Here is a 27,738-nt window from a genome sequence, read left to right on the forward strand (position 1 = left end):
GGGCCGGAGCGCCCCGGGGAGGGCAGTGGGAGCTTTGTGACAGCGCCTGTGGGGAAACAGCCCGTTCTCTCCACGCAGCAACCCCCCCGTGCCCGTGTAACCCCCGCTGGCGGCACCGGGCGACATGTTGTGTGTGTGTGTGTGAGGGGATACACGGTGCCCACCGGCAGGAGCCCGAGGCGACATTTTGCGTCTGTGCGGTGCAGGGCACACACGGCGCACGCAGCGTGCTGCCGGCGCAAGCCATGCGGGTTGTGCTGGGGGCGGGCCGCCCCCGCCCCTCCTTCCCTCAGCCGCCCCCTCCGTTCTGTCGGCGGTTCGCAGTGCGGCTCGGAGCATGGCGCTGCCGGCGGGCGTGCTGCCGCTGCCGCTGCTGCTGCTGGGCGGGCTGCTGCTGCTGCGCGGCGGGGCGGGGGCCGAGCCGTGCCGGGCGCCGGGGCAGTGGGAAGGGCGCAGCGTGCGCTACGAGCACGGCACGGGCCGCAACACGCGGGCCGCCGTCTCTTACGACGGCCTCAACCAGCGCCTCCGCATCTTGGAGGAGAGGAAGGCGCTCATCCCCTGCAAGAAGTAGGTGGCGGGGGAAGGGGCCGGGGTCCCACCGAGGCGAGGGAGGCGGGGCTGCGGGGGGCGGCTTGTCACGGGGGCAGGGAGGGAAGGGGCTGGCAGGAGGCGGCCGCGCTCCGTGTGTGTGTGGGTGCGTGCAGCCCGCAGTGCTGCGTCCTACTCTTAGCCGTACTGAGCGCCCCCAGCCCCAAATGCACGGTGTGATGTGAAAAATAATCTCCCGTTAGAGCTAGGAGAAATGAGCTTGAGTCACCTTCTCCCTGCTGTTCCCCATTCCTCCAAACGCGAATGTGGCACACGGTTGATCATACAGTCGGTACCTGTGCTCAGTGCTCGCACACACTGCACAGGCTGCCAGGCCCCGCAGGACCTCCCTGTTGTTAGCCTTGGTTTCTTGGTTGGGTGGAAGATCAGTGCAGGAAGGAGCAGCCTGCAGGAGGGCCTGTGTCTCCTCAGCCTGGAGCCACGGAAACTGTAATCAGTCCCTGTGTGCAGGTCCCTCAGTCACCACGCCGACATGTACCAGTCCACGGGGCTGCCACACTGCCTCTCCCACCCAAGGTTATTCAGATAACTGCATCAGCTTGGGAATAAGCCAAGGTGCAAAGCAACCCAAAATTGCTGTATCATCCAACCTTGAAAAGATCACTGTTCGGTTTTGCTTCTGGCTTCTTCCTGCCTATAATCAATTCCTTACCAACATGACACATTCAGTGTTTTTCTGCTGATGTACAATGCACTCTGTCCATACTTCTGCACCCCTTCTTTCAGGAGTCTTGGGTTGATCTGCGCATTCAACAAGCATAAAGCTTCTTTGCAAAGCCTGATGCAAGTGTTCTCTAGCTTCTGAGCTGCACTGAGCTCATTTCTTTAGGCCTGTGTTTGTTTTATTTGAAGACTTCATTTGAAGATGGACTAATTATTTTACATTTTCCACTCAGGGCCAGATTTTGGCCTCTGCCAAGATCCGCTGTCATTACGTTTTTGACAAATATTTGCTCTGGACTCTGTTTTGTCTGGGCTGATAGTGCTAGCACAGGGTCAGTGCAGACAGGTGTGCTGGCCACTCATTTTTGCCTGCATTGGTTTATCATTGCAGACAATCCCTGACCTCAGGCATCCCCACCATTCTGAGACCCGCTGCACTTTCTGCCATCCAAAAGCAGAGGGTGGTTTTGTTAGGAGCGTGGCTCTCGTCTGCTCAGGGTGTGACCCTGCTTCCATCAGTCAGTGGAAAGGCTCCCATTGATTTTAGCGTGTGTTGGGTCGAATCTAGGGCTGAGAGCACAGCTTCAGTTCACATCGGACACTGTGAGTCATAAGTCAAAGCCTTCAGAAGCTAGAGATGGGAGGATTTATCTTGCCTTTGGATGAATAACTTCTCTCCCACTCTGCTTTGATGTTGGCAAGAAAAGGAGAATTACACTGAGGCAGTGACTACAAAAGCATCAAGAAAAATAGTGCTTTCTTTGTCCCCGGGGAAATTTCAGTATGACTGCTCACAGCTACATTTACTCCTACAAGATGCAATAATCAAGACTGGCCAAAGACCAAATATCTATGCAGTGTTTTCTGAATCTTAGAAATGCGGGCCACAATCACACACAGCTCTGTTGGAGTCACCGGGGTTGATCAGGCAAACAAAGATCTGCCTCTGTCAAGTTGTTTGCAGGCTCCTAACCACCAGAAAACCTAAAAACTTCAGTTTTCCATGTAGATGTATGTTTCAAATTCATGTCATTTGCTTTGCGGCATTTTCATACCTACTTCAATCCTGTGTTCTGGTTAAACTCTTGAAATGCAACCATAAGATGAAGAGCCTATCAGTGCTTCCTTAACTTCACTTCTTTGCCCTCCAGTTGTCTCTTGAGTACCCAGCATCCCATTGCTGAGCAGATAGAGGGTGTCCTCTCTCATCTGGTCTCAGGCGGCCTGAATGGCCATTGTATGGTTGTTTCAGCTTATTGGTGTTCCTGTGGGTAGTGCTATTGACTGCGTGTGTTGCTCCTTGGAGCTTAATTAACTACCAATTATGATCTGAGGCTGAGGTTTTTGGAGAACCTGTTCCAACAGGAATCATTACTAAACTTTCTTTTTAACTTTTTTTACAGATCCAGCCTAAACTACACCCTGCATCTCACTGTTCACCTTACACTTTCCCCAGTGTGCCTTGTCCTACTGTATCTTCCGCCTTTAGGATGAAATTTGAGGGCAAGGAGGGCATGGACAGTCTTTTTGCACTTTGTTGAGCAGCCAACTGATATTAGGAAATAAGAAAACAGAAGGAGATTTTTAATGAGTAGAAATTGCCACTTTGAAGAGGTAATGCCAACGGAGTTTTCCATTAATGTGACATGAGTGTCCTTGGAATGGTTCCCTGAAGCCCTTAGGTGGAGCTGTATCACGGTACCTGTTGAACATACAGTGATTTTTAACTCTTTATTGTCCCCTGTTTAGAGTTATTTCCCTCTGTGTGTGAATTGCACCTTGCTCCTGTCCAGCCCTTTGTAGACCATGATCATTGAACACTTCACAGAGCAGGTGGTGATCTCAGCACAGCTTTGCTATTGGGTGTCAGGCGTTTGCTTTGTTGTAAGCTGAGGTCTCACCGTGGGTTCAGATTTGAATGTGCCCTCACTGCATTAAGTCCTGCCACTACCAAGGTCTAAACCTCAAACCCCACTCACAGCCTTGTGGCTAGTCCCATTCTTCTAGAACATGACACATCATGCATCATCCTTCATCTTCTTGGAGAAACAGAGCAGGACATTTACATCTTGGCCCTACTGAAGCCACTCACGAGGATTGGTGCTCAGCTAGGATGAAGAGAAGGCATGAGGTGGGGACAGAGCCAAAAAACACACCGGTATTGTTTGAAGATTGAGCTGTTGCATGCTGTATTCAGAGTGTTTCACCCTTAGCTTCCATACTGCTTTTTGCAGAGTGATTTTCAGAGGAGGCACAGTTTGGCATATAAAAAATGTAGAGGGGATGAACATTTTTCCATGTTATCAGCAAATCACTTGAAGGAAGACAATTAATTCTTCTGCGGATATCTTTTAACCACAGACCACAGGTATAAGTATTTGTTTAAAAACAGAGCTGCGTGGTGGTATCTTTAGTTTCTAAGGTAGTTGCAAAAGGCAAGCACAGTTTAAATAGCACTGACTTGCTTGGCTGCAGAAGCTACAAGTACAAGACGGGTGTGACAGGGCTGTATGTGGAGAAATACATCCTTTGTTCCTGCAGGCTGTTAGCATGCATGTGCCAATCCTGTCCTTGACTGGAGAGAAGCACCATCTGATCAGGTGCAAATGTAAGAGCATCTTTCTGGAGAAAAGGTGGTAACTTTTCAAAGTAAACAGCATGTAGGAACGTGTGTCTGACTTATCTCAAACTAACCCTTAGTTGCTTTAGGATATGTGATTGTAAAGGAAAAAACAGTGGTGTCTGACCTATTAAAATCATATAATCCATCCGTTCTGTGGTCATTATGGTGACTCAACAGGCTAAGTATTGACCTACGCTGAGCGACTGCAGATTTGTTTCCCAGACTTGGTTTTGGGAGTGGTTTCTGCAGCTTAAAGTTTAGGGGAATGAAATATGGTCATGGGTAAAACTTTCAAAATTGGCCAAGGGACTTGGGAACCCAAACCCCATTTTTTAAGATTACATATATGGAGTGTGCAGACTTATGAGACCCTTAATTTGCAGTGGAACAAAGAACTGAGATTTCAGCAGTTTCTCTATATCTAATGTGCATTCTTGGGATCTGAAATACTTCATAAGCTGCTGTGTATGTAAGCTGCTTTTGAGGATAAGTGCTAAGGGAAGATACTCAAACCTAAGTTTCCTGTTGTCCCATGGATTCCAAATTCTTCCAGGTGCCCACTGCTGGTGATGGGTACAAATAGCAGCGTGGCTACTTCTGTTGATGAGAGGCAAAAACCATTTTCCAAGTTCCCAGTGTTCTCAGCCCTGTTATTCACTGTTGCAGTTGTTCTGAGTGGGAAGAGATGAAAGCACCATTTGGAGGTGAAGGTTGAACGTCTTCAGATGTTGAGCTGCAATGCTGAGAAACGAGCAGACTGTATCAGAGGAAGTGATGGGTTGTTGCCTTAGCAGTGGTTTTGCTGTCTTCTGTTTTATGCTTTTGATTAGTTCCTTGGACTGTAACATCTTTGCCAGAGTTGTGTAAGAAGAAAAAACAAGGGAAAGAGTTTGAATAAAGCAATTCCACTGCTTGTGCTGGTGCATTTGGTGTAGCGTAGTGCAGCGACTCGGCACGGACTCAGATGTGAACGATCCAAATCGTTTATTACAAGTTCCCACATCCCTTATATACCTTCACAAGTTGTTATTTTCTAACTTTCCCATCCGCCCTTACAACTTTCCCAAACATCTTACATGTCAACAAAGCATTCTACAAAACACTTTTCAACTGTCCATGCAGGCACATAACCAATCAGAGCTGTGAGACTCTTCTTCTCCTTGCAGAGGTGTCCTTGGTTCCCATGCTGTTTATCTTGCTCCACAGCTGCTGCTCTGAACAGCTTTTCTTGTATTCCCACAGCGTAGTATTCTCAGAACCCTTATTTCTCCTCTGTACTACCAAAACACTCCACCAACACCAGCTGCAAAAAACAAACTGAAACCCAGGATCCAGAACCCTTTAAAACTGGAAAGAAAATGCATCTAGGCAATGTCCTGTGATCCCAAACTGATAATTGGCCAGGATTCTGGTCAGTGTGTTTAGAAACCGTGCACTGCCGAACATTCAGTGGGGTTGTTGCCACCTAGCAGTAACAAATACGGTTGACTGGATGTTCTTAAAAAAAACAGTTTCTCATCATGAGGTTTTATTTCTCTAAAAACCACTGTTAAATGATAGCCCCTGGCACAATACTGCTGTTGATACTAGCACATGTTGCCTACATCCTTATTATTCATCTGAACTCTTTAAAGTTAGAGGAGGGGGTGCATCCTTCCTTGTATCGTATCACTCTTGTCTGTTTGAACTCCACAAAATAAAGCGTGTTTGGAGTGTCCAGGACATTAAAACTTTTGGCTTCTTTTGTTGTATTGGACATGTGGTTGAGGATATTATATACACGTATTTCTGAAACTTGAAGCAGGAGAGCAGAGTTTTCACAAGATAAATCCCTGTTGTATTTAGATTCAGGGACTTGATTTTTTTTTTTTTGTAGAGTTGAGTGCAAATGAAGAGAGAGAGAAATTCAGGTTCATCATTTGCTCACAGACAGCACACAGTCAACTGATGGCATGACCACACAGCTAAACCAACACAGTGAAAGAAATCTTTGTATTCATTGTATTACTTTGAGCTCCATTCAGTTTGAGGCCTGATGTAATCAGATGGCATGACTTGCAACATCACACCTGTTCTCCCAAGAAAAAGCATCTTCTTTGAAGGATAAATCATAACCTTCGAATTTATGGAAGTTCTTGCACTGTTGTGAGCTGATAAAAAACTGCAAATTGCCTTTGGAGAAATCAGAGGGATAAAAGCATCCAAAGGACATTAGTTGCAACACCAGTTACTACATTAGTTCTTTGATTGTAATCTGCTCAAATTAAGGATCTCAGTCTCCTTTATGTAGAAGGACCAAAAAGTTAAAAACTGTGTGAGGGAATTGGCTGCAGTATGGTGTGGACAGTGCATGGTCCCGGGTGCAGGTTGTAGGAGCTACTACTGCTTCTGTGAATTTAGAGCTGTAGGACCCTACAACACACTGAATATTTTGGTTTGATAGTTTATCTTCCATGTAGAGTGGAAATGTATATCCTTAAAAAAGAGAAGGGTTTTGACTATAACAGCTGCAATCTAAGAGACACTGAAAAGCTGAAGAGTTTGGGTTAGTGGGCAAAAGATCTCCTGACTTCTTGCTTACTTTTGTTATGCAGAGCTGCAAGCTTAGTGAAGTCAATGAGAGCTTCACCTTTAGCACAAGGATCACATCCCAGAGCTTTACATTAGATGTGCATTTGTAATGTATGGGGGATGGGAGATAAATAGAAATCTCTCTGTTTCCGATTCAAACTCAGCCTCAATTCCTGAGGTTGATCCCCACTGCCAACAATGAAACCATCATTCAATCTTGAGTCCAGTTGATGACAGCAATGGTGTAACTGGTGCACAGCTTTCAGTTTTGTGTCATCTGAGTGGATTTGGAAGATATGGTGATAAAATCTGTGCCTCTGAATCTGGTCCACACTTTGCCTCTGCCAGAGCTTCCAAGGATAAGTTTTGGTAGGTGATTGCCAGTTAGAGGAGAGGAAGTGCTCAGGAGAGGAGGCAGGATGTTTTAATACAATACAAAATGCTTTCTTTTTTTACTTTTCTTGTTTTTAAATCTTCCCCACATTTCACTTTGCAATCCATTTGTGTGCCAACAAACTTGATATTCGCGCTGTAGTTGTGATTGTTTAGCATTGCTATTGATTTGTTCATGTGATGAGAACCTTTGAGAATCTTTGGCTCCAGCTGGAGAACTGGTATGTTTCACATATCAACAGTCAATATCACAAATCAACAGTCCATTTTCTAAGTGCATAAGGCAGGTTTTTCATCTGGAGGGTGTTTTTACAGACAAGTCAGAGGAACGGTAGCAGTTTATGCTGTTATTCGTAATGAGCATGATAGAAAACAGGGTAGAAACTCTGGGATCTAACTGTAATTAATACTTGGGGCCTGTTAGGTTTTTTACTTTTATATTAAGGACAGAGTTCTCTTCTCAAGCCAAGTTCTTCTGCATCAAATGAATGTAAGGATCAGAGGAGAGAATCTCCTCTCTAGCTTCTCACCCTCATGCTGGTCAATTCCACAGCCTTCTTCAGATGACCTTCAGCTTGATTTGCAAGGAATCCCATGCCTGCAGCTTGCCATGTTCTCTCTTAAGGTATTTTTACCTGTTGCTCTTCTTTACTGGAAGGGGAAATTATTTTCTTCGGGGTGTATTTAAGGGGTGGTATAGTACCTGACGTGCTGGGGAGGTGTGAAGTCTTTGTGGAACAGAGCCACATTGTGCAACATTCTGGCTCCCGTAGAATAAGGAGCATTGTGCCTGCACAACATTGCATAACCTGAGTGTAACACTGGGCAGTGAAACTTCTCCTCACCACTGCCAAGCTGACCTGTTTATTTCAGTTGTTTTTGTTTACTGCTGCATTTTTAAGGTCCTGAGGGAGATGCATGTATGTTGAGAGGAGAGTTTAGGTTCCATAGGAAACTTTGTCCTCCTATGGCTGTTTTCCCAGTAGTGTGGTTGCTTTCTGATACCTGAGAGCCACAGGTCAAGCACAGGGTTTTCTGCCAGGGGTTCTTTCCCATGCATGAAAGAACAGAAGGCTCAACATGTGAGACAATCCTTGTGTACATCACTGTATTGCCTGCCAGATCTGGTACCAGTTATACTTTCATATGCAGGAGCAAATTAGGGGTTTCCAACAGCAGCACAACTGTCCTTGTCCAAAAAAACGATTTGTGACAAGTGGTACCAAGAAAGAATCCCTTGTTTCCATCTGAACTTGTTTTCATTTTTTGTAAACGTAGATCCTTGACAAGCATTTATTTGAGAATCAATTTAATCATTTTTGAAGGTTATGTGCACATATCTGGCTTTCTGGCCACAAAAACTGAGCAAGGTAATAGTTGCAATTCTTGTTTTTGCTCTTGAGAATTTTTTTGTCTGTGTTCATATGGTCAGTAAGACTTGCTCCTGTAGCTTAGCAATGGGCATATTTCTGCTGTTTTAGGTTTTGTTTTCTGATTCTCATGACTTTCTGAATTTCTGGCATCAGAACATGAATTTGGCAGACACTTTCTTTTTGTACAGTACTCACACTGTAGTCATTACAATTTTTCAATCATTGGCTATTAAGATTTCACATGCTTCGGGATCTACATAGCTGTTCATTCCACGAAAGCCTATTTTATCCCTTTCATTTCTTATGAAATTAAATTTACCCTGACATTCTAGCATGGTCTAGAGTGTATTTTGTGGGACAAATCCAGCCCAGAGGTACTCCCAACTCAATAACTCCATGCTGCTTTCATGGTTTTCTGGCACTACTGTACTGGAAAAGTAATGTAGAAGTCACCATTAAGGTGCAAGGATGCCACACTACATGTGTTTAACATGCTTTACTTGCATATAAAGCAATTCAGAATTTAATAATCTTTCAGTAATAATTTCTTATTTGTGAGAAAAAAAACTGGGAGACTAGCAATTAAGAAGATCTGGGTTATTAGATACTATTAGTATACTCAGATACCAAACCAGTCTAAATCTGGAGCTCTCTAGATATGTCTTTAAATAAAAATGAGTTTCAGAACTTAATAGAAATACGTGTGGAACTGCGTAAATGTTTGGTCCAACCCTTGTGTCCCCAAATAGCCTAAAGGCTACAGGATACATAAGAAAGCCAAGCTTTTGGAACTATGGAAGAGTGGTAGTCACCTTGATTGCTGCCATCTTTTGGATCTTCAGAAGCTCTAACACAGTGCAGCAGTTTTCATCTAGCTTTGTTGCAATTGAAATTGACTTTTAATGTAAAATATTCATTAAGTTCATTAAATTTCATCGTCCTTCTGAGCTGGAAGGTAATGCTGCAAAGCTTACTGGATATTTTATTTTCTACATGTATTATGTATCCAGAGGCTTACTGAGGTAAAAAAGAAAGCTCCCTCAAACCAATACTGCAGAATTGGTACTGGTACTATTTAGCAGTGGGATAAAGGAGAAGAATCTCTTCTTTCGTCCTGCTCTGTTCTTATTCCAGGACTGGGACCAGTTACAAAGCAGAAGTGTTGTGAGATCACAATGAAAAAACCCTTACAGTAGGGTTTCAGTCTCTGATGTTGTCCATATCTGTTAGATCTAATACTGTCATGCTTAGCAAGCAGTTTGTGCTCCTCCCGTCATTTCTTTTTGGGAGTTCAGGGAAATGTTACTACTTATCTGAAAATCAGGTGATTCAGCAGGTAAAAGTATTCCTAAACATGAATTTGCTATGAAACTTTAAAGTTTCATCCAGTTCCAATTCCCTGTCTCCCCCTACACCAGGCTGCTCAGTGCCCCATACAACCTAGTCTTGAATACCTCCAGGGCTGTAGCATCCACAGCTTCTCTGGGCAGCCTGTTCTCTTTAAGTGGTCTGTCTGCATGGATACCTTGTTGTTTCAGAAGTGAATGCTTCTGAGAGGGGATGCCTGGGTTTTCCCCTAGTTTTCAGAGCAGTTTTGTTCCTGGCAGTGCTAAAGACTCTAAAGAGTTGTGTGGTTCACAGAGTTGATGCAGTGAGTGCAGCAAAATAAGGTCTCATTTTTTATTCTTTCAGTATCTCCTATAACTGTTTGCAACTGTGGTTTTATCATATTCAGATACTTTTTTTTTTTTTTTTTGCCAGGAAACTTATGATTCTACCATACTGTTAGGCAGCCAGCACTGGAAAGTTTATCCATGCTATGCAGTTATGGTAATTCTCAGAGGATGTTTATTATTTGGAAAATGGAGTTCCATACAGGATGAGGAATTCTTACTACAATTAGTTCCCAAATTAATGTATCACTGCATTATTAGATCCAGATTTCTTGGCCTGCATCTTCTGTACAGGAATCTCATATCTTTATTCTTGTCTGTGGTGGCATCTGGGGACTAGGAAGACTCTACTTATCATGTCAAATACCTGTACACATAAACACAGAAGAATCTGCAAAGTGAGGCCAGTTTGTTACCTTGCCTTTCTCAGGAAAGAGTGAAGACTGGGTAAGGTGCTTGATAAAGTGTGGAGGTATGATAGCTACTCTACTTGTTATGGAGGAAAAAATCATAGGGGACAGTGAAAGGAGACAAGGGCAGGAGAGAGGAGGCATGCCTTGAGTTTATTTATTCCCCTTTTTTCTTGAAGAGTGATGCAACATCAAAGTACCTCAGTGTAGCAGAAGAGGGAAGACTTGCTATCTTATTAACTTACTCTCTTGGGCTGCCTGTCTCCAAAACCAAGCATAAGCATCTGGATTATGATTCTCTGTAGATTTCTTTGAATTTTCTCACTATCTTGGTTTGTCACAGAACTTTTAAGTGTAGAGATTTTCACAAAGATACCTCTTACACAAGGTATTTTAAGTTTGTAAATCCTTACTGTAAAGTACTCTCATTTCTGGGGTAGAAAACATTTTCACAGAGATGGAGGCAGTATTGGATGTAATTCATCATGTTCAGGGTACCCACTGTTTACCATAGTCAAGCAAGGTCCAAGTGGCATACGGTGGAAGGAAGGCACAAACTGCTAGTTGAGGCACCACCAAGTGTTGGTGCCAGAGCTGAGAGGATCTCATCATGTATTGGTGTTTGGAATCCCAGCATGTGTCTGAAACACAACTTAGTTCACTGAATGTTCTTCTGAAAGAGTGGAAAAAAACACTTAAAAAGCACGTATGTCTCTGCGGGGTAGATACTGTAACTGAGATGCTTATGTACTGTAGCAATAGTAACTACAAACATTGTTCGGTATGTTCAGTGTCCTCTGGGTTATTTCTTTTACCATGGAAATATTCCTCAGATTTCCAGTATTCTCTTCTCATTGGCCTAATGAATGATCTGCTGATGGCAATTTGCAGCCCCATTTATAAGCAGTCTGCTCTTGATGATTTATCCTGCAAAAGATTTGAGTGCAGTTTTGGGCTGTGAAAATCCATAGATAGCTTTTGCGTTTTAGAAAATGTCAGGAGAACAGCATGTGTAGGATGTTTGCTGAGAAGTGCATGTAATATCTGAACAAGCATCAAATACATAGCCAAAATTTTGCTTAAGTTGTTATTAGCCTGAGCTGTTCATGTATAGATTAAGCTTTATTGCAGCTGATCTTAGCAGACTGGATGCCACCATGTTCATTCTGCCTTGTGATACACCTGCAATTTGGAAGGCTGAGGGCAGACAATACCAGCACTGGGCTTTGTTGGCATAGAAAGCCACCTGTATCGTTATCCTCTGCTTCTCTGGTTGCTGCTGAAGAAGGTCTGTCCCTCCCCAAGTCCATCAACGATATTAACACCATATAGAGAACACAGTTATCTGTATTTTTAAAACAGGAATTATTTTATAACAGTATTTATTAAAGCTGTAGAGGTAAAGGAAATTTGTTTTTATGTAGCTCAAAGAAAACTGTGGCTCCCTGCCAGTATAATATCATACGTATGATGCTTGGCTATGTGTTGGGAAGACACCTCAAAACGAGGCAGACATACCTGTTTGCTAAAGACTTTAGTGTGTATTCGTGTCAGATGCTAAATGGTAAACCTATTTCTGTCATGTTTTACTCAGCATGAGTAGTCTAAACATGTTCAATATGTCTAGTGACCTTTCCCTGAGTCATGGAAAACTTTCAGCTGTGCCAGCTCTGTATATTTATACTGATATTATTTACAGGTCTTGTCCTTTATGCTGTTGGTTCTTAGTACTCCCCTTGAATGAAAAATAAATATGGTAGGTTTTTAATACAATTAAAATGGCTATAGGCTTTCTTAAGAATGTATACTTAGCTGCTCTTACTTTAGCTGATTGCTTTGTCTTCGGGAACTGTTGTTTCTGTGATGAACTGACAGATAAACTGCAGATTCTCTATCAGTATGCTGGTAAGTGCCCTCAAGCAAGTACTCAACAGTTTGAAGAGAAGGGTTTTCAAATGTATGTTCACCTATTAAAAATTTATATATTTGCAATCCAGGTGATTTTAGAACATCTTGAGCCCTGTCTGTGTAGAGAGCAATGGTAGGTTGTCATTTTCAGTGCTACAACAGTTTCATTGCTGTAGCATTTACAGCATTACATTTAAAGGTAGCTCATTATGTTGTTTTGTTGGGGTATTTTTTTGTTGGTTTTTTTTTACATAAACCCATTTCCCTTCTGTTGTCCCTAAATACCATTTGCATAGGATACTGGTTTAAGGATGCTTAAGATTGATAGTATAAAACAAATCAGGCCCTTACATGTGTCTACCTCTGAATGCTTTTGTGGCCGCTGGTTCCCTATTTTTTTATTGCAGTGCATCATGGATATTGCTTACGAGTAAATTAAGGTCCTTTCCAAATCAAACCATTCTGGGATTCTATGACTATCTGAGCTGTCACTATCCTTCCAATCCCCAGGCTCCCCATTAAATAAGAATGGAAGCTCTACCCTCTGCAGAGACCCAGCAGAGAGGACTGGCAATCAGTACCACTGCTTTTGGGAAGACTCAGCAAATTTTCACTTAAGTTTGTTCAGTATTTCTGGATAGGTAGCAGTGTGGAGGATCCAAGTCAGTCATACAACTGACAATATCAGAACTCAGTGATGAAATTTGCCTGTTACCAGAAGAAGGAGTAGCCATCAGTATTCTAAGATCACCTGCACATAAGGCTGAGAAGGTCTCTGAGTTGCCATAAAACCTGTTCCTTGTTAATGGAGAAGGAAAGCCTTATTTGGGATGTCTCTGACTCCTGCTTTTCTTAACACTCCTCATAAAATTTGCAACAGAGAGAGAAACCTGTTCTTTGCAACACCTGCACATACAGAATATCTCAACTCTTAACTTCTTATTATGCACTGAGCAAGCTTACTATGGCATATTGTGGTCTTGATTTTGTAGACTAAACATGCCTAGTTTCTCCGCAGGTCATCTTCTTTAAACATCACATTGTTCCTGCTGTTCCCTGGACCAAATCCATTCTGTTTGTCTGTTCCCTTACATGGCATCCAAAACAAGGAGCATTACCACTCTGACCTCATCAGGGCTAATAAATGTCCTCCTGTGTCTTGCATCTGATGCTGCTGCTAATAGGCCTAAGAATGCGATTTACTTTTTGGCAACAGGTCTATATCCTGATTTATCTTTAGTCCGTCATCTACAGGACTCACAGATGCTTTTGTTCAAAGCTACTGACCAAGCAGTTATTCCACTTTTTATCTTTGTGGATCTGTGTAGTCCTTGTCCTTTTTAACAGTTTGCACATGGTGATGCTGATTATAAATTTTTAATGTACATTCCATTAGATCAAGATGATCTGGATAATCTGATCTTTTTTAATGTACTTGAGGCTCTTTCTAACTGTGTCATTGGTGAAGTGCAGTTTTCATAAAAAAAAACAAAACAACAAAAACAGTAATAACCAAAACCAGGCATGGGATGGATCTGTTTTGGAGGAGGGAGGTATTTCCATTTTAAATGGCTTCTCAGTAATGATGCTGAAAGCTTTTAGCTGTTTTCTTATCCCATAATGAAGTGATTTGTGAATTAGAACTTTCTTCATTATATTTATGTGCTTAGGGAGATGTGGACAGAAGAATGGGTAAATCTAAGACGCTACTCAACAAGTACATGGGGGTTTCAATCCTCTGCTTTTAACCTCCTAATCACGATATGTTCCCTATAGTCAGGGCTGTACTCTGCTCAGTCTTCCTGCTTACGTGTGTCATTCCTCAGCCTTAAATCTGTTCCTGTTAAGCCACGTTGTCCTTCTCTGTCTGAAGTGAAGGTACTTCTAATTGACACAGAACTGTAAACTAACCTTTCTAAATCATCACCATTTGTTGTACCACGGGTCATCAGATATGTGTTCGAAGTGTTATTTGCTTTATAGCTATTAATATTTGTCTGTAATTCTGTGTTTTCTCTCATTCAGACATTCTTTTCCATAATTCTTTTATTTTCCACACTTTCAGTTAACTTCACATGGACTTTTCATGCACGTAACTCTTTGTGTTTGGATCCAGTCACTAATTTATGTGCTCAGCAAACAGTATTAGCTTTCACTTATAGCTGTTGAAGGAAAAAGGCCCTCAGAAAGAATTATGGATGAAACACAATGAAGTTATTTTTACGTTGGAGGTGGGGAGGGAGAATGAAGTGCAGTGCCAGAACTTCAGGTTGCACTTATTTTCAGTGAAGTGAATCTCCATCTTCCACAAATTTTATTTAAAAATAAACTATACTCAGATCTTTGGATAAAAATGTTAGAAAGCTAAACTGTACTTAACTTTCAAACTGTGTTGTCTGATTATCCTAGCCGGCCTGACTTCCAAAATCCCTTGAAAGTAGATATAGTGCTTTTATTTTTTACTTTTTTTTTTTTTTACATTGGACAGATATCTGAAAGGCCTGAATCATCCCTTTTAAGGAAATCATTGCAGATGGAAGATGGAAATCATGACATCTTGGGGAAGTAATCTGGTACAAGTGAACATCCTCACAAGTTTTTCCAGAGAATGTTCCACCATGAAGTAAGAGTTTGCTCTATTAGAAGAGAGACCTACACACTATCTGTTGTAAAGGGCAATCTGTTCTTCAAACGTCTTTATTATTTTTATACAGGAGTTCATACTGAAGAGCAACTAACTGGCCAAGTATGTGGGTGATGGAATTTACAATCTATGTGAAGAGAAACAGCTCTCTTGGGTTTCATGTGTTCCCTTCTCGTAGTATCTGAAGATCCTTTTCTGCTTGTATGTGGAAGTTAAGATCCATGTACATATGAATGTGCCATGACCATTCTTAGCTGCAGATATGTTTATTTTTCATTATTCTTTTATTCAAAACTAAATGTCTTCAAGGGGGAGATTGTTTATTATTTGTGATTATGGACCTTATTCTGTTACATCTTTCTTCTGTGTGAAGTAAATACTATCCTATAGGTGCAGAGCTAAAATCCAAATTAATATGCTTTCTCTGAGCCTGGTTCAGAGGCAAGTGTGATAACTCCAGATAAATCTCACAGTTACAAGAAGTATTAAAAACAGGAACACAGGTATGTCTTTCCTGTGTCCTTTTTCTTTTGGGAATTACTCTAAATTATTGTAAACATCGTTTTTCTGGCTATCTCCAGATGTTAAATTTCTGCTTACTTTTTTATTTTGTGTTTTTCCAAGCTCAGGGAGTGCCTTAATATAATTGCATGCTCAAAAGAACATTTTGGTCTCAGTTTTTAGCATCTGTTCCTTCAATTGAATTATTTACTTCCCTTCTGTATGTAATGCAAAGAGAATGAAAAGCATAATGAATAAACAAATAGTAATGTGCCTTTGTCATTTCCCTCCTTGCCATTCTGTGCTTTCTGAGGTCTTTAATATATATTGAGATGAGAGTCCTGGCCTTGATCACTCTTTTTGGATCTTCTCTAAGCTCTGCTGTGACTTCCAAGTAAACTTTATTATCATTAACCTGTTCAGCGCAGCAAGACCTCACTAGCCTCTTTACAAACCCAGAACAAGAAAATAATCTCTGACCTCAAGCATATTTGATATTATATGGCTCTACTAGGATATACAGTGTTCCCTAGGAGATGATTCTACTGATTCATTGGAAAGCATTATGGTATTCTGACTGCATCTTTCAATCCTAAAGTTTTGAGCTATGCTGTTGTCTACTGAGGGGCTCCAGTTCACGAATATACCATTACTTATGGAGATTTGGAAGTGCTTTCTATTGAGGGCAGCGCATATTTTAGCCCCTTGAAAAACACAGCTCCCTTAAAAACAATGCTTCATTGTTTTCCTGGATTTTGACTTAAGTTGGAATGCGTTGTACTCGAGGGTGCCACTTGACGGATCAGGTTGTTTATTACGGAATGTCAAATAGCCAAAAAGAGGCAGCAGGGGAAAGAGCATTTTTGCTGAATAACTTAATTTCCCTTACTATTTGCCAACTAACTAATCTAATTTATGGAAAGAAAACAAAACAAAACAAATCAATTAAAAGAATAAGGAATTGCATTATTTTTACTGAATTTTGTAATTAAAGTCAACGAAATATGTAATCCTTTAGTTAATGAAGCTCTGACTTTCCAGCTTTTGTTTCCTATTTTTACAACTTTCTCACTAAATGAACTTCAACATTAATAGGATTTAACCTGCCTGATTCTCTCTGCTTCAGAAACTGGTAATGCTGGCAGAGTTCCTCACATACCATGCTAGTTAGATACCTGATACAGAGGGCTTGGTCATCTTGACAATAAAAAAAAAAATGGTCTTTACAATCTGTGAATGATTTAAGTCAGTCTAAAAAATACTGCATCTTCACAGTATCAGATTACGTTTGCTGTCACATGTATTTGCACAATACTATATTTGTACAATATACCATAGTCCAGCATCGCTGCCAAACATGTGAGATCAAATATGGTAAATTACTGTTGTTCTTGAGGTCTGATACACCAAAAGAAAAACACAAGACTGAAATTACCGAAACTTCGTGGGAAAGAGGAAAGGAGTTCCCAGAAATACACTGAGAAACGAATGCTTCTCAGTTTTGAAATGAGATATCTGGAGCTTTCCAAAAGCAGATTAAAGTTCTTGACCTGAAGAGTGTTTATCAACTGTCTGAATGTCTGCATAGTAGCTTTGCTCCCTCGGAAATGTTCTTAATCTGAGAAGGTGAGATGAGATTTTGTAGTTATCTTTCTAGCAGAGGTCTCCATTCACTTAGTACATCTTTCCTCAATAACAAGTCTGGCACTGATATGATAATTTTACGGGCTATGTTATCAAAAGGGTATCAGATAACTCTAAAATTCCAGAGGTACCTGTGTGTGCGCAGAAGAACAAAGGATTTGTTTGGAGTGGTTTTCGTAGGATTTCTTCTAGTTAGAAATGTTTCTGACTTCTTTCACAGTGTTGAATAATGCCCTTTTACAAACAGAGCTGGCAAAGAATGAAATAATACTACAATGGCAGACAGATGTTCCAAGCTTTTGGTTAATCTCAAACAGTAAGGCAAAGTTAGCTTTGGAATAATTGCAGAAGAATCTACTTGATATCTTAAATATCAAATGGTGCTCCCTGCTGAGCAATACAATAGTTCTGATACAAATAATACATAACATTTTGCTTTCATTTCTTTCAATTGCTTTATAATAATTACTGAGTACTCTGACCGATGTGAGTGGAAGTTTTAGGGATACAATAGCTGCAGCTGGGAGAAGTGAGTCAGCAGGTTAAAATCCTGGACACATAAGACCCCATATGTCTTTGCAGGAAAGGAAAGTCTGTTTTATGAGAACCATTGTTCTATTGTTTTGGGGGACAGGAGCTGAGTTTTTGTTCTTTGTTAATACAGAGCCTAACACTAGAGGTTCCTGGTCTCTGATTAGTGACTGTCTGGTGTTACTGCAACCAAAATCAAATAACAAGAACGGAATCTCAGGGCTTCCATACTGTAAGCTGCTTGTCCAAAGGCACATAGCAGAATGATACAGAGCCAAATTTCAAGCACAAGGAATTTCTTTCACCCCATCTCAGCTGCAAACCTCTATTTTGTTTCTCTTTAGCAAATAACCCTGTCTGAAGTGTTTCAGTGCATCCCATAGGCCTTGGCATTGCTGCTGCCAGTGCTTCTGTTCCCTTAGATCATATAAAGGCCAATAGGCTGCTGCTTCTTTCTAGGGAGCTAGAAAGCTGGGAGCTGCATACGGAGGTGTAGAAGTGAATCATGGGAGTGGTGAACGCTACCTGATGTGCTTCAGCACTGACACCAGGGTGCCATGGCACCTTTGTGGCAGGACACAAAGCAAAGCAGGTAGCGTGGTTTTGAGCCTCATGACTTTTTTCTCAGTAACACTGTAAGGTGAATTTATTGTTTTGGATTGCGTTCATAATGTGCAGTTCAGTGATCCACTCAGAATACAGGTATTTAGATAAACTCGTTGGTCTCTTCCCAAGGAGAGCAGGATACTGAGCACAGTGTGTATCCCACCTACTTTTAGCAGTCAGTGGGATTGTTTGCATAAGATGTGGTCCGGTGTTAAGAAATCATGTAGTGTATGGGAGCAAGAAACATGTATGTCTTTATGTCATGGAATGTATCCATTTTCAGGCCCAGACAAAGGGAACATTAAGAACAGCGAGAGAGTCCCATTAGGCACATAGTGTACAAAGGGTGTGAGGCGTAGGATAGAGTAGTACAGAATAGGACAGGAAAGAAAGGAAATAATCTCAGTTGGACAAATACAGTAACTTATCCAAGTAACTTCTGCAAATCTGCCTGACTGTGCCATATGAGGGGGTTACGGCTTTCTTGAAATTAAAGTTTAAGGAATGAAATTGTTATAAAAATAAAATAAGGAGTGGGCACAGCCTACAAATATGTTACTTCTTCAGGAAAATAAAACAAAACACACAACTAATTAAAAATAATTTCCTCCTCTGTGTTTTTTTGCCAAGCCTTATTTTCAGGATTCTGTGCTTCCCTTGAAGCAGCCAGTGAAACAAACCTCAAGCACCTAAAGCAAATAGAGGCAGTACATTTAGGACTTGGCTGTCACAGAAAAAAAAAAGAGGAAATTATTTTTAAATATTTTGTTTTAAAATATGCTAGATTGTAATTTTTATATCCACACATTTTACTATTAATTTTGGCTGGCGAATGGTTCCCTTTATAAAACAACAGCTTAACCCTTCACCTTTCTTGTGCGGTTAAGCTTAGATCCCGGGCAAACTTGTGTTTCTGTGCTCGCCGCTTTCAGGACACACATATGAGCAGTTCTGTTCAAAATTTAGATGTGAGGTACATCAAAGTTGATTAGTGACAGTATTGATAAGTTCACCTGCTTATCCTTATTCACATGAGTAAAGCCACACTCTTTGGTTCTCATCTTGTCTGTGTGCTGCTGGTCATGCCAGTAGTGCATCAAGTCATGTCTTTGGTATTTGTGCCACAGTTGTTCCCCTCTGCCTCTCCAGGAAGCAAAAATGTGGGTGGTGGAGTCTGTTGCTCTGCAGAATGTATGCTACAGACATGTTTAGTGATGAGCTCCATTTGTTTGCATTTTTCAGATTCTTGTTTTCATTGTGACTGTTTTGTAATGCACACATTGCCATCCGCATATAGAAGGCAGAGTCAAGGAAGCTGACTTCTCTGGATCGTGACCTTCTGCAGTTATTTAGATCACCTTACTGAAGTCACAGTGACTATTTACGTGCTAGAAATTAAATGCATGCGTTTGCTTGACTGAGGTTTGAACTACTGTTTCATTTGAGTAAAGATCGTGGCATGTGTCCCTTGTGCAAGGATGTCAACTCTTGGGTTTTAATTTATAGAACAGAAGATACTTCTTCCATGAAATATTTATGAAAGAAACAACGGTGAAACAGAAATCATGAAAAAAAGTATTGTTAATAATGCAAAATAAAATTGCTGTGGGAAATAAGTATTAATCAAGGTTTTAAAGGAAAAAAGAAATGAAAGCGTATACACTTTATTCCCAATAGTTTATATGACTTAATTAGTGTATAGTTTTTGTTATTTCACAAAATAACTGTATTATCACTCAGATATCTCAGGTATTGTTAGTCTCATCTGCCTTATTCTGCTTTCCTAAAGTGGCTGGGCAGTCAGCTGAACAGTGGTTGAGACATTAGAGGCTGGTTACAAACAACAGTAAGTGTATGTTGGTTTTCTTGTGACTGTATTCTCTGGTCTGGGTATGAGGCAAAAGTTACTGATGTGGTTATTTGAAAACAGGCTTGGATTTATATGAGGAACTAAGTGATTCATCAATAGATCATCACAGTTCTGCAGCTTTGACTAAGATAATGGCAGATGAGCTTGGGCTAATACAAGCTTTCGGTCGTAGTTATCACAGAAACAGGAATATTTTATTAAGATTTAAACAGGAGAATGGTTTACCACAGGGAAGCTAATATGCAGTCATCCTCTGTGTGAATCTTGTTAACGTGCCTGGTGACTTACTTCCTCACAGAAAGCTGAATAAGCTACTTTTCATGTGCAGCATTGGGTGTGAGTGATATACCCTAGCTTACCTCATGCCAACTTTGTTCACTTATTTTCTTCATTGCTGCTCAGTTTGGCTAACGCTATTTAGTTTGCCTGTGTTTCCACACACAGCTGCTTAAGTGATCTAAAAGAATCACAAGAAATGATGCTTCAGAATGTTGCTAAGATGCTTTTTCAGCATTGCTGAAGATGATCAGAGGGCTGGAGCACCACCCCTGGGATGTTTTATAAGGGCATGTAGTGACATGACAAGGGGAGATGATGGTTTTAAATTGGAAGACGGTAGATTTAGACTGGGTATTTGGAAGAAATGCAGGGAGATGTCTCTGCTTACAGCAGGGAGGTTGGAACCAGATGATCTTACAGGTCCTTTCCAAACTAAACCATTCAATGATTCTGTTATATACTTCCCATAATGCAGCCTTCAAGTGATTTTTGTGTCAGGAGTGGATGAAGTGACTCCTATCTAATATGGTTGAATAGTACCATTAACATTTTAATTATTTTGATGTCAGCTCTGTGTTATGTAAACTTCAAATCCCTCTGAAAAGACGGGGACAAGGAATCACAAGTGGAAGAAGACACTATTACAATGAACAAGGTGAAGCTGTATGAGGCAGTTAATCCTGTCCCCCTCTTTTCCCTAGTGTAACCAAGTGACTGCACACTGTAGCCAAATACTTGAGCTGAGAAATTCATGGGATGATCCTACTTATGAATTCACAGTTCTCTAAACTCTGGGGAGTTTAGAGTTTGGATTCCAACTCTGCTTTGCCAAAGGTGCAGAGCTCTCATGAGGATGCTCTAAATTGCGCTTTGAACAACATGTCATGTGATTGATAATGCTAAGCACATCAGAGAAGTTAGGCCCCTGGAATTTTTGGTTGTATATTCAAAATCAGCTGATATTTGCAATAATTTCAACTCTGTCAGATGACCATGACCTTCTTTTCATAGGTAAAGTCCACCATCTGTGGTGGAAGCAACTTCTGTAAGTATGGGCTTCATGAAAATGTCCATGAAGAGGTTTGTTACCTACCCTGAGAGTGGAGCTTTGTCAGCTCTTACTCTAAATACAGAAGATCAATTTTAAATCCTTATTAACTACCCATTTTGTTGACCTCACCTTCTGGCCTCTCCAGCTCACTGATCTCTACACCTTCTCGTATGTCTACCTCTTTTTTTTCCCTCCTTTCTGCTGTCACTATTTCCTTGGATCTGATAAATCTCAGAGTTAAATTTTGCCAGGAGGAGGAAGAGCTCCTCAGACCTGCATTTGGGACCATCTATTCATGCTTCATCAGCATGTCTCACTAAACTACATGGATTTCCATGGAGGAGCATCTTGGAGAGTGGCAATTACCACGTCTAATCAGCTCAAAGAAAGACTCTGCTACATTCATGGGGAGCTGAATCTATTCAGTCTCTGCAAACAGGTTTTTCAGGAGGTTTTTAACTTTGCCAAGTATGGGCAACTTTTTATGAAAACTTCTCTCCTGCCAACCCTCCAGTTTTTCCTCCAAAACATGGAGGCACTAGAAGCGTTTTAATGAAAGTTATTAAAAAACAAAGCAAAAACTAGTAATAACAACATGTTTTTTTCTCTTGGTTGTTCTCAGAAAAGTTGTTCTGTTGTTCTCAGAAATGGCTGAGCCAGTTCAGCCTGATTTATTTATTTTGGAAAGAGTCGGCCGAGACAAACTTTCAGCATGGGAAGTTTCAGCCGAACTGGTTAGTCTTTCTCAAAGTTTGGCAGAGTTAAAAGCAAGTGAAAATGGTCTTGGACTGAGAAATCAAGGGCGAGTTTAGTTAATTGACGGTGCTCCTTGTTTAGTACGGAAGGATATCAACATTAATTGTTGTTTTTGTTTGTTTCAGATTCTTTGAGTATATACTGCTCTATAAAGATGCAGTGATGTTTCAGATTGAGCAAGTTACAAAGCTCTGCTCGAAGATTGCTCTGACTGAGCCATGGGATCCATATGATATCCCTGCCAATTCAACATTCGAAGATCAGTACTACATCGGGGGACCTGGGGATCAAATTATGGTACAGGAATGGTCTGACAGAAAACCAGCCAGGAAATGTACGTGCATGCTTTTGTTTAATCTTCATAATAATGATCATCTGTTACCTGGGGGAAAATAAAATTGTTCATGTTTCACCTCAGCCTTCCATGTTTCCATAAAGTTTGCAGGAAGACACAATAAATATCTCCCCTGTACAGCATATTGTTTTATTATCAGTGCATTTTATTAAGAAAATATTTTGTATCTCTGCAGAATCAAATATGCCTGAGGGATTTATTTGTATTTTATTCTGTATCATTCAGATTTTGGCATAGAACAGCATCATTTTAGGCCTGAATCCAGCAGCCTGAATGCAAAATTGATCTATAGAATAACAGTAGTATATGTAGGTCACTCGGAAAGTAGTGCCTCCTATTTATTTCCATGACAACTACAACAGATACAAAGAGCACAATACTGTTTGATAAAGCAAACTCTCAGATACAAAACAATTGTTTTTCAGCGTAGTTGCACTTTTGGAGCAGACTTCATAATTGGGAACGCAAACTAGCATGTCTTCACTTAAAGATATAGTAGAAACAAAGCAGTTGTCAATGTGTATCTACACACTAGTATCAAATGTCATAGAACACATGGCTGTGCAGCAGTGGATATCGTTAGTACACACCTAAGTTTTGTTACGCACAACACTATTAAGAAATGTCTGCTCCCAAGGCTTAGTTCTGCATTTGGCAATTAAACACCTGCATCATAAAGAAAGCAGAATTTTCCAAGGTACAGTATGTTAGTTTTCAATACAAAGCAGTTTATTAGCACACTGGTTTCAATTTTGTCTGTGGTTTAGCGATGACCCAGACAACTATAAAAATAATTTTAAAACCCCATGAAATTTATGGCATTATTCACCTACTGCAATACCTTAGGTTATAGCCACCAAAATATATGGGCTGATGAGGAATCTGAGCATTGAGCCAGAGGAAAATATATATTTTTTGAATAAAAGTAGAAATAAAATGAAGGGTACAATCATTAGACCTCTGTAACTGTGTCGATGTATCTTCTGGTATTCTACAAGTGACAAGTTATCACTCACTCCAAGAATTTTGTTTTTCAGATTCAGTATTTTGTGAGCTTTTATGGAACTTAATATCCTGATACCTTCAGTTAATGATGTGTGATTTTTATCCTGTAGTATTTCAAATTTCCAGTGCTTTGCTGTATGATCATTCTGAAGAAATAATGTCTTAAGTTTGTCTACTCGCCCACCTTTCAGATAATACTGGATGGATTCCAGAAAGTAGAATGCTGTTAAAATTGTGAAGGTTTCAGTGGTGATGCAGAATACCTTGGTAGCATTATATGTTGCTTTATTTTCTCATTCAAAATTCCTTGCTGAGGAAAAGAATCTTCCATTTCTGGATACTAAAAAGCAAACTCACTCAAATTAAGACATTCTTTGTATATTACAATGTCCTGGAGAGGTGTGTTCAAATACTGCTTGGTTTGCCACCCTTTTTTTTAGTTACTGTACGTGCATTTCGTCTCGGTGCTTTTCTGTTTCCAATAATGATGTTGTGGTACAGCATATGAAACAATACTGGAGGAACAGAAAATAAGTGTTTGATTGCTGCCGAGTGAGAGAAAATAAACCTCCTTGAGACTGGAAAAGATTTTATACAGATGGTATTCAGAGGAGGCACGTTGTAACCTCATGGCTTTCTGCTATGAAGAGATCTGAAGCACGTGAAGTAATTGGATCGAGTGGTGTATGATGGAAGGATTAAAGAGAGATCACAGAAGGGGTGCATTAATAAAATAAATTTAAAGTTGAGGCTTTTAAAAGTGCATGGTGTTCGACGGAAACTGCTTTGATTGTACTAATGTCTGAGTAGAAGTAGAGGTGATAACAGGGGACGGGGGTAGAAGAGAGTGACAGAATGACTCTTGAGATAAGCATGTCATGGAATTAAACTGAAGTTAAGGAAAAATGACAGGCTTGCTGCATCACATACATGGAAGAGATCAGCATTAAATATAGTCTAGAAGTAATGAGTGATCCAGTAGAAATGTTTAAGTGGAATTACAAAAAATAAAAGTGATCACTATAGTGATTTTATGAAGAGATATTGGTAAACACATGGACTAAGTTAAGAGAGAGGTGAAAGAGGAATTGTATCTGGAATATTCCTCTTTGGAGACAAACATTCTGTGCTTGAGACAGTAAGATGCAAAAAAAATGAAGCAAAGTGATATTTATTTAAATCAAAGATGTGAGTGTCATCAGTATAAGAATGGCGGTTAACATTTTAGATAACTATAGGCTGTGAAGACAGGACATTAGGGATGTCAGTTCTGGTGTAAAGTCCCCATCACAGCAGAAGACAAGCAATTAGTTGTGTAGGTCAGTGCAGAAATATGCACGGGAAGGGACACAAAGGGATACTTCATACAGTTGTGGGAACTACTGCCTAAGACTGTGTTGAGGTCCAACAACGTGAAATGGACAAGTTTTCAGTAATCACCCCTTTCAACTTGTTAAGTCCAGAGTGTAAGGTGATATTTCCCTACGCTACCCAAGTTGAAGGCATTCGCCTTCTGAGAAGACAACTCCCTGAGCATTACAGGGCTATCATTGGTGAGTAGAGTAAGTGCTGCCATGACAGTAGCATGAATGATGGGAAGAAAACAGATTTCTGCAAAACAAACTAAATTTGGAACTAAGTAGTAGTGACATTCTTTCAGAAGAGGTACACTTGAGAGGCAACATACCAATGCCAAGATTGTATCACAGTTCAAAATGTGCTAGACACTGAAATGTTCAGGATTAAGATCACCATGGTTTCTAAATCAGTACCAATTTGTGGCTCTTCTTGGTGTAAATTCTTCATTAAGGCTATCAGAAAGATAGGGCCCCATGAATAAGTACAGGTAGTCCCAGCCTATAGGTTTTGCCTGAGGGGTGGCTGCTGTGCTGTAAGTGTAACACATTCCTTCATGCTTGACATATAAATTAGTCAAATTTCTGCTTTCTTTCAGTGGAATCTTGGGTTGGCGTTTACACAGTCAAGGACTGTTACCCAGTGCAGGAAACGTATATGAAGAACTACAGCGTGACAACCTCCACTCGCTTTTTTGATCTAAAGCTTGGTATTGCCGACCCCTCGGTGTTCACCCCACCCAGCACCTGCCAGACAGCCCAGCCAAGGAGGATGAAAGATGAATGCTGATTATGGACACTGGCTGCCCCGGGCAAACAAATATTAGCCAGGAGAATAGTTATTAATAGTCAACTGCTGACGTCTAACCTGATTTTTCAAGCTTATTGTTACTCTTTTGGGAATTGTAAGTTTTCTCTTGAAAGAGAACATAAACATTTAACTGAGTAAAGTATGCAACACAAAAGATCTCTTTCATCGCATTAATCTGTTCAGTGATGCAGTTGAAGTACTATATAGTTACCACTAAGATAATATTTATAGATATTATTTATTTAAGCTGTGGCTGATTTTCCTTTTGCAAAGGTTTTGTTATTTATTTTTTCAAGAAGACAAAGCATAAGCAGACGGCAATAATGGTAATATAATGTAGGAAAAGCTAGATTTTGTTGTTGTTACTTCTGGAGACTTGAGTGGAAATGTCCTGAGCAAGACCTCATCATCCCTGACCAAAAAATATGTAAGACAATGTGCATTAAAAGCATGGAAATTCATTCACTTTGTTTTGTTTTGCTTTGCTTTTGCTTTTTTCTTACTGCCCTTCAGAAAGGCAGCAGTCTAATGTTTGAGCTGACTTGTGTTCCTTTCTGCAAAGAAACAGGAGTAGTTCTATTCATGTAGTGCTCACCAACATGCAAAATCTTCTCCGTTTCTTGGGAAAAGGGCATGAAAGTAAGGGGAGAGAGGGACACCTCTAAAAAGTAAGCCAGAGTTTTCTTGCATTTGCTATACTTTGAGTGAAATATTCTAATAGGGCAATGAGACCTTTTTTGTTTGTTTGTTTTGGGTTTCTTTTTTTGGTCATATTTTACTTTAGCACTTTCAAGGCAATACTAGTTTTATCCTATGCAAAGAGATGAAGAGGTACTGCACTCTAAGAGGCTTTAATGTTTTGTAACTATCTTCAGGAGTCTTTCCTCAAAAAGTATGGAAACACCACTATACTTCCAGGTAGATGTGGAATAAAAACCTGTTCTTGATATATAAGTAGGCTAAATCAGGATTCAGATAGTGCCTGGCAATCCAGGTATTGTGAAAGACCAAGTTGCATGACAGGTATGGGAAGATGGGAGGAAGGAAGAGGGAGAGGGAGGTTTTAGGTGCCTCATATGTGGTCAGGTTGGAAGGCACTGAGATATAAGCAAAAGTGACAATCTTGCTTTCTTTTGCACTTACTCCATTGATGCCTGCCATCTTTGTTGTTTAGTTAGCGTTTCAAACCTTGCCATCTTGACATCTTTTTCTGGTGGGCAGAGAAAAAGTTTTGGTAAGGGAAATAAATAACTAGAAAAGTGCAAGAAATGCAAATATTTTACTTTAAAAAAAAAAAAAAAGATAAACCAAATCTGCATGTATCATCAGGCCGTCAAAGCTGCGGAATGGTGAAAGGGTTTTGAGCTTTTACCAAATGAAAATAGTTAGCTTATTCCTCGACATTTTATTTATTATTTGCAAATATATTTAAAGCCAGGTCCTGTCATGTTACATGTTATCAGGTAGTAGTTTATTCGTCTGGCTGAAAACAGCGATACTGGGAGGTTTGGTGTGGTTTTGGCAAAGCTGTCAGGTTCTGTCGCTTCCATAGCGTCTGTTGGACTCTTCCCCAACCACAGACAGTTTGCTTTTCTAGGGTACCTTTTAGTGAAGAGAAATGATCAAATTTGACAGTGATAGGAAGTCTTACATAAATAGGATGCATAATTTACTGGCCAATATTATCATATCATGACCAAAACCAAAGGCTTCCACTATCTGGAAGAGAGATGCTGGCCAGGCTTGCATTGCTTCATACGCTCATAGCTTTTAGTACACAGGCAAGTGGTTCAGTGGTTGTTTTCTTTTCACAGTTGTGGTCACAATGGAATTTTACTTAGCCTTATGTCTGACAAAAGCATATACACTAAAATGTAGATAATTCATTGTGTTTTTGCCTCAGATATGACCATTTCACTGAGGAAAAAAGGTGTGGGGTTCCTTAAATTTAGGATGCATTTAGTCTGTACTTACCTTTTGTATGTGACAACCTAAATGCTAACTGCATATTGTTTTCATTAGGGCAGTGATTAATATGTATTTCTTAATATGTGTTTCTTGCTGGAGTCTGGAAAATACAATAAATCTGGCCTGCAAACATGAA

At 40.4% G+C, this 27,738-nt stretch overlaps 1 protein-coding gene across 8 annotated transcripts; it reads left to right on the plus strand.

Annotated features, from left to right (window-relative positions):
* The first annotated feature begins 309 nt into the window (after positions 1 to 309).
* EPDR1 (ependymin related 1) lies at positions 310 to 27,738 on the plus strand. 8 transcript variants are annotated; one of them, XR_014942905.1, is made up of 5 exons: positions 310 to 570; positions 2,679 to 2,889; positions 14,715 to 14,849; positions 14,941 to 14,972; positions 22,234 to 22,372. XR_014942905.1 is itself a non-coding variant. In XM_085538113.1 (5 exons), exons 3-5 carry the CDS (start codon positions 14,767 to 14,769, stop codon positions 25,611 to 25,613), a joined length of 483 nt encoding a protein of 160 aa, XP_085394239.1. In that variant the 5' UTR covers positions 444 to 570; positions 2,679 to 2,889; positions 14,715 to 14,766; the 3' UTR covers positions 25,614 to 27,738. The 8 variants fall into 8 exon arrangements, 3 of the variants coding, with proteins under 3 accessions (XP_085394238.1, XP_015709699.2, XP_085394239.1); XM_085538113.1 differs by lacking the exon at positions 14,941 to 14,972 and adding an exon at positions 25,423 to 27,738 and having other exon boundaries at positions 444 to 570; positions 22,234 to 22,442; XR_014942903.1 differs by lacking the exons at positions 14,715 to 14,849; positions 14,941 to 14,972 and adding an exon at positions 25,423 to 27,738 and having other exon boundaries at positions 22,234 to 22,442.

This window comes from Coturnix japonica, chromosome 2 (genome assembly GCF_054131305.1).
Source record: "Coturnix japonica strain WE chromosome 2, WE-NBRP24, whole genome shotgun sequence".
NCBI classification, from domain to species: Eukaryota; Metazoa; Chordata; class Aves; order Galliformes; family Phasianidae; genus Coturnix; species Coturnix japonica.

Coding starts and splice junctions, on each gene's coding strand:
- EPDR1 (XM_015854213.3), top strand. CDS start 338: ATGGCGCTGCCGGCGGGCGTGCTGCCGCTGCCGCTGCTGCTGCTGGGC. Junction 571..22,233: donor GCGCTCATCCCCTGCAAGAA/GTAGGTGGCGGG, acceptor TGTTTGTTTCAG/ATTCTTTGAGTATATACTGC. Junction 22,443..25,422: donor CAGAAAACCAGCCAGGAAAT/GTACGTGCATGC, acceptor GCTTTCTTTCAG/TGGAATCTTGGGTTGGCGTT.